We start from the raw sequence: 10,725 nt of genomic DNA, 5'->3' as shown, positions 1-10,725 counted from the left end.
TATTCTCTAAACTTGGCACTTTGATCTGATATTCTGACCCAACAACAAGAGCAGTCATTATCATCATTTTTTGTTCAAAGAGAAACTTCTTATGCTAAGCATGGAAGTTTTATTTAGTTTGCAAACGTTTTGGTGCAGCGTAGTAAAAAAGGGAAATTACTCTGTAATTAATGCTAGGGGAGTTAATTTGCTTTAAACTGATCTTTCTCATCTTAAACATTACGTTTTGAAATTATACTCAATACATAAAAAGCTTGGATTTTTTTTTTTTAAGTGTATCACAAATGAGTCTTGAAGGCCTTGCCTCTTGTTTTCTATATGTAACACACACACACACACACACACACACACACACACACTTTCACTTACACGCATGCCGCGTACACAGTAATTCCCCCCCCCCCCCCCCCCACGTCCCCCATCCCCCTCCTCCCACTCTTTTTTTTTCCTACCCTCGTCTAATATCACTTACAGTGAAAAGACGTTAAACTAAAGAACGAATACACACACTGCACACACACACTCGCGCGCGCGCGGACACACACACACATACACACACACACACACACACACACACACACACACACACACACACTTTCACTTACACGCATGCCGCGTACACAGTAATCCCCCCCCCCCCCCGCCCCCCATCCCCCTCCTCCCACTCTTTTTTTTATTCCTACCCTCGTCTAATATCACTTACAGTGAAAAGACGTTAAACTAAAGAACGAACACACACACACACACACACACCGTGACACACACACACACACACACACACACACACACACACACCCTTAAAAATAAAAATCTGGTGTTCGTTCATTGACCACCACTACCTAAATGACCTATTTATGGGTTCCGTCGTGAGCGGCCACCCCGAACGCACAGGCAACACGTTCCCAAGTGCACTCCGCGCTGCTATATGCCACCCGGCCTCAAGCCACGTACAGTGCCTCAACTGAGCTGACGAGGGAGTGGGGGTCAGGAGGTGAACGAGGCAGGGGAATGCGGGCACCGCGTCTTTCACTTGTCATGAGATGTAGCAGGTACTATAGCCACGTGATTTGAACGAAATATGACAAGGTGCCATGGACGTTGAAGAAATAGTACAATTCTCAGTCCTGCCGACCGCGCGGCCCGCATGTGTGTGTGTTGGGGACTGGGGGGCTGTGCAGGGTGGGGTGGGGGTGGAGAGGCGTCGATGTGTGTGTTGGGGACTGGGGGGCTGTGCAGGGTGGGGTGGGGGTGGAGAGGCGTCGATGTGTGTGTTGGGGACTGGGGGGCTGTGCAGGGTGGGGTGGGGGTGGAGAGGCGTCGATGTGTGTGTTTACGCGTAAAAGATGGATTTTCTCTCAGCCTTGCACTGAACACTAATCTGTGCGTGCTCTCAGTGACGACGTTGTTGTGCGTCAATGTGAGGGAGGCGGGGAGTAAGCGAAGGGTGGAGGCCCACTGACCCAGAAATAGGCCACGGACACACATAATATAGAAAGTACGTGGGTCTCCGTAGGCACGACGACCGTGATTAGTTCGGATGGTGGCCGCCCGTGTTCGCTACGTTACACATAGAAACTGTACGTGACTCTGAGACTCCGCAGAGAGGAAGAGACACTGGAGGAAGTGGGTGACAGACACCTCGGAGACAGAGGAAGAAACAGCTAGAGACAAGGAAGTCGTACACAGACTGACAGACACAAGGAAAGACGGAAACAATTGGGACTCAGACAGGGGACTCTGGCAAAGAGAATGTCGGGAGAGAGCGGATACTGAGTACGGTCTAAACTGACGTGGACGCTGAGACAGTGGCAGGCTGACCGGGCCGCAGGCATGCAGTAAAACAAGCCGGGAGGAAACGAAGACATAAGAGAGACTGAGAAAGTGAACTTGACGAATGACACAGACTGTGGAGCCTGATATGGAAGAGACACAGATGGGGCCCGTGGAGACATGGAGAAGCTCAAAGTGAGACGGACCCAGACAAAGTAGAGAGACAAGAGAAGACAGACTGAGGCTGAGAAAGGGGACAAAGGCGATAGGGGAGACGAAAAAAGAGAACGCGAGACAGAAACAGTAAACATGACATGATGACAGGTACACTGAGACTGACGAAAACAGGGAAACCAAAGACAGGAGACAACCTTCTTCTTCTTTTTCTGCGTTCACTCGTATGCACACGAGTGGGCTTTTACGTGTATGACCGTTTTTACCCCGCCATGTAGGCAGCCATACTCCGTTTTCGGGGGTGTGCATGCTGGGTATGTTCTTGTTTCCATAACCCACCGAACGCTGACATGGACTACAGGATCTTTAACGTGCGTATTTGATCTTCTGCTTATATATACACACGAAGGGGGTTCAGGCACTAGCAGGTCTGCACATATGTTGACCTGGGTGATCGTAAAAATCTCCACCCTTTACCCACCAGGCGCCGTCACCGTGATTCGAACCCGGGACCCTCAGATTGACAGTCCAACGCTTTAACCACTCGGCTATTGCGCCCGTCAGGAGACAACCGAAACGGGAATAAAGATAGGAGGAGACAGTGTGTGAAAGCACGTAGTACTACACGAGTAACTCATACAAAAAGATAGCTTCATTTTACTGTGGCAGACTTTTCGCCATTCACGTAACTGATTCTTTTGTCATTTCTACATGTCCATTGCCAACTTTACAGTATACCCCCCCTTCTTTTCATTGCATGTTTTCGCAACACAATGGACGTACAGTATGCACTTCAGCTCTGGCGTTACGTCATTTTTTTCAGTTCTTTTTCTTTAAACTGAAATAAAAGTTTATGTATAACAGATGAGCAATGTCCTTAAGGCTACTTTGCACACACACACACCCGAACAAATACACACACACACACACACACACACACACACACACACACACACACACACACAATTACCACCAATCAGTCATCAAACAAAAGTCTAACTTTGGTACTGAAGATGATCACCACACAACACAACATCTAGAAAAAAAAGTCTATTAATATACCTTTCACTTATAGCAACAAGAGCAGAGGAAATTGGTTATGATTTGTTCCACGGTTATAGATAAGGTGAAGCGCTGTGGCAGAATCGGTTTGAAATTGGACTTCTGATCCAGTGCCGGATTACCAGTGATCAGAGTCGACGCCCCGTTTCAGCATAGTGTTGTGTCCATGGGAAAGGAACATTGCCCCGATTTTCCTGACTCTACCCAGGTGTTAATGGGTACCTGAATTTGGTCGGCGAAGATTAAAGCGGCTGACGGAGAGGACTGGGCTCAGCCTTCCTGTGCCGAGCTCTAGACACAGTGAATTTGGTTTCAGTGACCGTCCCGATGGCCTTAAAACTGAACGCTAAGCCGGGGATCTTTTACCTTTGAAATTAAGGCTTCGAACCGGCGACAGTTTTCCTACGATTTCAAGAGATGAATTTACCTCACAGTGAACCACATGCAGCGTGGTGTAACACTTACAGTTTTGATTGCAATTAAATTCAATTAAATCAAGTGTTATATATATATATATATATATATATATATATATATATATATATATATATATATATATATATATATATATATATAACATGGTTTCTTGCTGGACAATTTAACTAGTATGGATGGTGTGACTGCATCAAAACTTTCCGACGGATGTATTAAGGAGAGATTTAAGGCATATAACAGATGCAACACTGACGCTCGCCTCAAATGAGCTATCACGCGGTCAATTACAGGAAGGGGCGGCCCATTCTGTCAATAAGGCCGTAAGATCTAGTACTAAACCAGACTGATACTGATTACACGTTTGTTGTCAGTGCTTATTACTGCCTGTGATGATCATTATCATCATATCAGTATTATCATCACTGATAACAAAAGGTGCCACCACTACTGAAAGATCGAGACTTAACACTTCTTTTCAATAATTGTAATGGTTGATAACCCACAAAGTTCAGTTGATCAACTTCATTTGTACGCCGACAACATTTTGGGAGCGTATACAACTATACTGTCTCTGTGATTGTTTCAGTTGTGTTGACTGATATAAATTCTCCAAAATCTATCCATCAGTGCAACATCAAGCCATACAAAGAACATCGACTGTGTTGCAATGCCAATTTTCTGTATTACTATAGACTTATTAATTCAAGGGAGTCCAATGCCTTTCGTGGAGAATAACGCAAAAGACACCGGCGATGGAGATAGATTTGACCACGGGGGCAGTCTCGGCTGGTGATAATTTCCCTTCACACCGGGAATAAACCCACGAACGGCAACTCCTGCGCTTTCTGTACTCATCCGTTTGTGTGATAAAAATCAAACATGTTGTCGCTAAACAAAAGTCACAGCGAAGAAACAAAACAAATAAAAGTACAACCTGTCAGTTTTTCAAGTTGCCACAATCATTGTTTTTGACTTTCAATTTTACGACATGTATCACGACATGAACTTCCGGCTGTACTGTGTTGATATTAGCAACCATCCCATCATCAGCCATTTGAGCAATATCCGCTGCAATGGAGCGGCCAAATTATTACACACCAAACGAGGTGTCTGTTCACAACACAGTTGACGATTTGTGGGTTTCGTTTCTAGGGAAAGTCTACAATTTAACGCCGCTTTGCGAAAAGTACAAGGGTAAGCCTTTTCTTTTTCGACCACGACCACTTCATCGTATCCTTCGGGTTTTGAATTTTTTGTTTTGCATGAATACATGTCGATGAGCCCAGGTATATTATTTTATGAAGTACCAGAGGCAAATGAAGAACACTCCTCACGGAAGTAAAAAAAACACACCCAAAACAAACAAAAACAATTCCAACAATGGAATATATGGAGTACATATTTTCAAGTTGGACTCGATCGGCACACCAATATTTTGCTCACTTCTGGAAAAAGTCCTATTCACGATGATGTGTGTGTGTGTGTGTGTGTGTGTGTGTGTGTGGGAGGGAGGGAGGGAGGAAGGGAGAGAGAGAGAGAATATGGACTGAATTTATACAGCTAATACTAATATAGTAATAGAAAGCAGATGTGATTGTGTTTGATCTCAGCCAGAGACATATACTGGTGTGCAACCAACAATAAATCATACCTGTCATTTATGATGATTGCTGTTTTGTGTTGATGCAGGTGATGTGTTGCTGAAGCCCATCATTGCTGCTGCTGGCAAGGATATTTCACACTGGTTCAATCCCAAAACCAAAGATGTAAGTCTTAACACATATGTAAGGATAATCTCTCTCTCTGTTTGTCTGACAATCCATCTCTCTCTCACTCCTCTGTGTCATACTTTCAGATGCAATGGTGTGCCTTGCTTTCAGTGACTGAACTGATGTTTGTGCATTACTTGGGTGTTATGTACGTTGATGTTTGTTGTGAATGTGCTATTAATGTGCGCATCCATGAATACCTGTTATTCTTGTAAGCACATGTGCTGGTTTGTCTTCACAAATGACCCATGTTTTATCTTGTTTCTGCCAGAAGCATGGATGTACTTGTAATTTCATTTTGAAGTTACTCCCTCAGTTCAAGCAAGAATCCTTCCACATTTGGATGCAGTGCCTGCTGAGTATCTATATATTTCCATCACAAATCAGACACATATGTGGGCTGAAGATATTCAGCTTCTACAGTGCTGGGCATTTAATTGGGCTCGTTCTTCTTATTTGCCATGCTGGGTTTAGTTGTGGAGAGTTATGTCTTATGATTAACAAAAAATCCTAGCATGCAAAACTACTGCAAGAAAGTATACATAACACATACTTTTCTGAAGGGAAAATAAACAGATCATATCAAATTCAGATAATCTGATGTGCCTGTGCCACGTCCACTTAATTCTCACTTTCAGACAATATGACAGGGGTTAACAGTGACCAAGAGGAATTCTCAACTTCCTGCTCTGATTTCTTTCCTTCGCTTGCTTCATCTAGCTCTTCAACAACCCTCACCACTACTCCTGTCTGTAAATCATCATTCTAACTTTCAGTCTGGTCAAGTATGTTGGGTGGCAAAATCTAAAGCATTTTGTTTTGTTTTGTTGTAACACGCTGTTGTTTCAAGCCACTAGGACCAGGTCGTGATTCATCATCTGCCATTTGACTGTAGCATCTAAATTTCCAAGGGGTATTAACAATAACATTACCATTCATAGTGTGATTGGCTTTTGCTCCTCATGGATAATGAAAGTAGACATATCAAACTTTCTGACTGGTGGCTGTTGGGAAACATCAACTTCAAAATGGAACTGTGAAAAATCTTGAAATGATGCAGACATATATGAACATCCTGGGGCAAGTAGCGAAGCATTTTTGTGTTCCAGGGCACTAAAGGCTTAATGTGCAATTCTGCTCTGTATATAGACACACATACAATGGGGAATGAAGCACAAGGAGGCCTGTGCTGCTGGCCAGGAAGATCAGGAAAAAAATCCAAATCAATTCATCAACCACTGTAAACAATGGGTTTTATAGACTCCAGTGATTGTGCCTGTCATGTGTCAATTCATTTCTTAGACATCTGTGTCTGCAAATAAAAGAATGGATTTAAAAAGCAACAACAACAACAACAAAAATCATCTCAAACTTCTTTTTGTTGCATTCCATGTCATTCACATTGCACTGGCTCTAAGTGCTGCAGTCTTGGGGGGCTAGTTTGCCTTTAGGAACCATCCTAATGCTGACTGTCCTAAAACCCTCTTGGCCGAGAGAGTGGGGGATGTAACTTGGGCAAGACACTCTCCACTATAATCAAATTCTAGCCCAGATAGTCTGGACAGCAGATGCCTCCTCTGCTGTTCTGGTAGTCACAATCGGACGCGACTCTCATCAACATTGTCATTGTTTTAATGTTTTATTGTGGAATCTGCACATTATTTCTGATGCTGTTGTGTGTAAGGTTTGGTTATTGACGTGTTTATAGTGATTACTGAAGTTATGGTGTTGTGTTGTTTCATCTTGTGTAGGAAATCTTGGGATTGTTTTCATGATCAGTTGGGCTAAAAACGACATATAGTTTGATTTGTTGGGCTCTGTTGGTAGGGCCATGTAACCAGATCCAGTGGCTTTGCTAAAACAATCCATGGAGCTGTTGAGGGATGGGGGTGGGGTGGGGGAGGGGGAAGGTGGAGACAGTGGGGAGGACAGAAAAAAAACAACAAAAAAACATGACAGACTTACAACATTGCTCTTCTTCTTCTGTGTTCACTCGTATGCACACGAGTGGGCTTTTACGTGTATGACCGTTTTTACCCCGCCATGTAGGCAGCCATACTCCATTTTCGGGGGTGTGCATGCTGGGTATGTTCTTGTTTCCATAACCCACCAAACACTGACATGGATTACAGGATCTTTAACGTGCGTATTTGATCTTCTGCTTGCATATACACACGAAGGGGGTTCAGGCACTAGCAGGTCTGCACATATGTTGACCTGGGAGATCGTAAAAATCTCCACCCTTTACCCACCAGGCGCCGTCACCGTGACTCGAACCCAGGACCCTCAGATTGAAAGTCCAACGCTTTAACCATTCGGCTATTGCGCCCGTCTTACAACATTGCTGAATCAGATGGGAAAACCATTTGCAGGGACCCAAGGTTTGACACACAACTGACTGAGCTGGAGGGATATGAACAGTTCATTTGTGCAGTACCCTGACAACTCTCCCCAGACTTGAGGGACACGAAGAAGAGGAAGTAGAAGGAAAAGAAGAAGAAAAAGTTCAGTGTATTGCTGATGCCCAACAAAGTTTGACATAAGCTTACAATTCGGCCAACCGCAAAGTGACAGCTGCATGATCAATGGTTTCTCCATTTGCAACTGGAAATCATATACAGATTAGTCTTTTGTGAAGGACTGTGACTCAAACTTGGGAGGCCAGATTGAACTGGCTCATAGTGCTGTAGCCTTGGGGGCTAGTTGGCCTTTGGGGACCATCCTAATGCTGACTGTCCTAAAACCCTCTTGACTGAGAGAGTGAGGATGTAACTTGGGCAAGACACTCTCCTCCATGATCAAATTCTTGCCTGGATAGTTGGGACAGCTGTTGCCTCCTCTGCTGTTTTGTAGGTCGGTGTTGGACATGACTGACTAAAAAAAAAAAAAAAAGAAGAAAGAAAAAAAAATTGCTGATGCCGTTACTGCAGGGCTCAGTTGTGGTTCTCTTTTGCAGATCCGAACTCACGTAGATCCCCAGACTGGCTGTGTCATCCCCTACTGTCCCACCGGCCGCTTTGTGCACATTGCACCGCCCTACCCGGACACCACCTGGGCCAACGACTTTGGCAGACCCTGGTGGAAGGATGAGGGCTACCTTGTGGGCATCCTCTCGTCCAAAACGCGATTCATCAAGATTATCAACACGCTGACTTCACAAGAACAAGTCATTGAGGTTAGAACAGGGTGCTAAATGAAATGAAATATACGAATATTTATTTCATGAGGGTAGTGGAGTAAGTATAGCTGCTTTTTTTACATCTAGCCTTCAAGGGCAAAAATGAAAAGAAAAAAAAAAGGAGAGAAATAAAGACAAAGCAAAGGCAACGCACACACACACACATACACAATTACATGTGCAAATAAAGTACATAAATGAAATCATGTATCTAACCTAAGTACAACACATGCAAAACTGAGAGTGGTTGGTTGTATTCTCTTGATATAGTTGAGGATGGTTGTACGGCTCTATCAGATATTGCAATTCTGATTTCTGTGGATACTTTCTGGAATGATACAACTACCATGAATGTGAGACAATATGTCACTGATTTTTTTGTTTGTTTGTTTGTTCTTACACTGTATTCGTATGATATTACTTTTCTTCTTTTTTGTGATGTTATGAAAATAACTAGTTTGAACACTGAGAAAGAATCCATAAATGGGTACAAGACCACTCCATTATTTGCAAAATTAAACAACATATCTACATACACACCCATAAAGGAATACCTTGTGCAAGTCAAAGAAGTCACAGTATTCACTTCTGACAGGTTTTTTTTTGTTGTTGTTGTTGTTTTTTGTGGTGACATCTGAACTGTCACCTTCACACACACACACACAAAAACCCATTAGAAACAAGGAGATTTTGATGAATTTGAATACCCATACTCTCTCTATTGTTGTTTGATGTTGAAATATTGTTCTCAAAAGTCTGCCAAATGTTCCTTGTCTTCGTGTGGACCACTCTCAGTCTCATTCACTTTGATTCAAGTTATGGTAAGTATAATGGCAAAGTATGGGGAAGAGCACAGTTGAATCACTTATACTGTTTTTTTGTTTCACCAGAGTCAGTCACCTTTTCTTCTTTTTTTTTCCCAACACATTTCAGGTGTGCTTTGAAGAAATAATGACAGTAAAAACATAACAAAACATGAATCAGTTTTGTTGTTGTTTTTTGGGTTTTTTTGGAGGGGGTGTGGGGGGGTGGGAGGGGTTATTTGACCAGAGTCAGTCAACTTTGTTTCAACACATTTCAGGTGTGCTTTGAAGAAATCATGACAGCAACAAAACCAAACATTATTCTGTTTTTGTTTTTATTTTGTTTATATAACCTGAGTCAGTCAACTTTGTTTGAACACGTTGCAGGTGCACTCTGAAGAAATCATGATGGAGATCCTCAGCCGTTACCTGAAACTTTGTTTGAACACGTTGCAGGTGTGCTCTGAAGAAATGATGGAGATCGTCAGCCGTTACCTGAAACTTTGTTTGAACACGTTGCAGGTGCGCTCTGAAGAAATCATGATGGAGATCGTCAGCCGTTACCTGAAACTTTGTTTGAACACATTGCAGGTGCGCTCTGAAGAAATCATGATGGAGATCCTCAGCCGTTACCTGAAACTTTGTTTCCAACACGTTGCAGGTGTGCTCTGAAGAAATCATGACGGAGATCCTCAGCCGTTACCTGAAACTTTGTTTGAACACATTGCAGGTGCGCTCTGAAGAAATCATGATGGAGATCCTCAGCTGTTACCTGAAACTTTGTTTCCAACACGTTGCAGGTGTGCTTGGAAGAAATCATAATATAGATCCTAAGCCGTTACCTGGAACTTTGTTTGAACACGTTGCAGGTGTGCTCTGAAGAAATCATGACGGAGATCCTCAGCCGTTACCTGAAACTTTGTTTCCAACATGTTGAAGGTGTGCTTGGAAGAAATCATAATATAGATCCTAAGCTGTTACCTGAAACTTTGTTTCCAACATGTTGCAGGTGTGTTCTGAAGAAATCATGACGGAGATCCTCAGCCGTTACCTGAAACTTTGTTTCCAACATGTTGAAGGTGTGCTTGGAAGAAATCATAATATAGATCCTAAGCCGTTACCTGGAGCTTTGTTTGAACACGTTGCAGGTGTGCTCTGAAGAAATCATGACGGAGATCCTCAGCCGTTACCTGAAGTACAACGCTCACGCCGCATCCTACACCTGGAAGTACGACAAACGCAACCTGGACATGAACAAAACGCTGGAGGAGAACGGAATTGCGGACGACGATGAGGAATTCTACCAGCTGAGCATGAACGACGATTCTTACCTGCAGGCCATTCACCTGTACTTCAACGATGATTTGACGGAAGCCTGAATTCCGGGCAGGGCTTTGGCAATCAAGAAAGAAAAGGTGAACTGTTATGGGACACAGAAAAATAAGCTGTATAACAATGTGCTTTTTGAACTGTTTTGTTACTGTCCCTTTCAAGTCCACGTGTCTGTGAAACAGATACATGGAATAAAAGGTGT

At 43.3% G+C, this 10,725-nt stretch overlaps 1 protein-coding gene across 1 annotated transcript in view; it reads left to right on the top strand.

Moving 5' to 3' along the window:
• The first annotated feature begins 4,455 nt into the window (after nt 1–4,455).
• Nucleotides 4,456–10,725, top strand: part of LOC143287285 (cytochrome b5 domain-containing protein 1-like) — a 6,995-nt gene continuing 725 nt past the window's right edge. The window contains exons 1-4 of the mRNA XM_076595229.1: nt 4,456–4,635; nt 5,131–5,207; nt 8,167–8,385; nt 10,340–10,725. The exon at nt 10,340–10,725 is cut by the window's right edge and continues 725 nt beyond it. Coding sequence (XP_076451344.1) covers nt 4,515–4,635; nt 5,131–5,207; nt 8,167–8,385; nt 10,340–10,570 — 648 coding nt within the window. The 5' untranslated portion in view covers nt 4,456–4,514 and the 3' untranslated portion in view covers nt 10,571–10,725. The remainder of the gene's footprint in view (nt 4,636–5,130; nt 5,208–8,166; nt 8,386–10,339) is intronic.

The sequence above is a fragment of the Babylonia areolata genome, chromosome 11 (assembly GCF_041734735.1).
Source record: "Babylonia areolata isolate BAREFJ2019XMU chromosome 11, ASM4173473v1, whole genome shotgun sequence".
NCBI classification, from domain to species: domain Eukaryota; kingdom Metazoa; phylum Mollusca; class Gastropoda; order Neogastropoda; family Buccinidae; genus Babylonia; species Babylonia areolata.
This window is presented reverse-complemented; position numbering and strand designations above follow the sequence as displayed.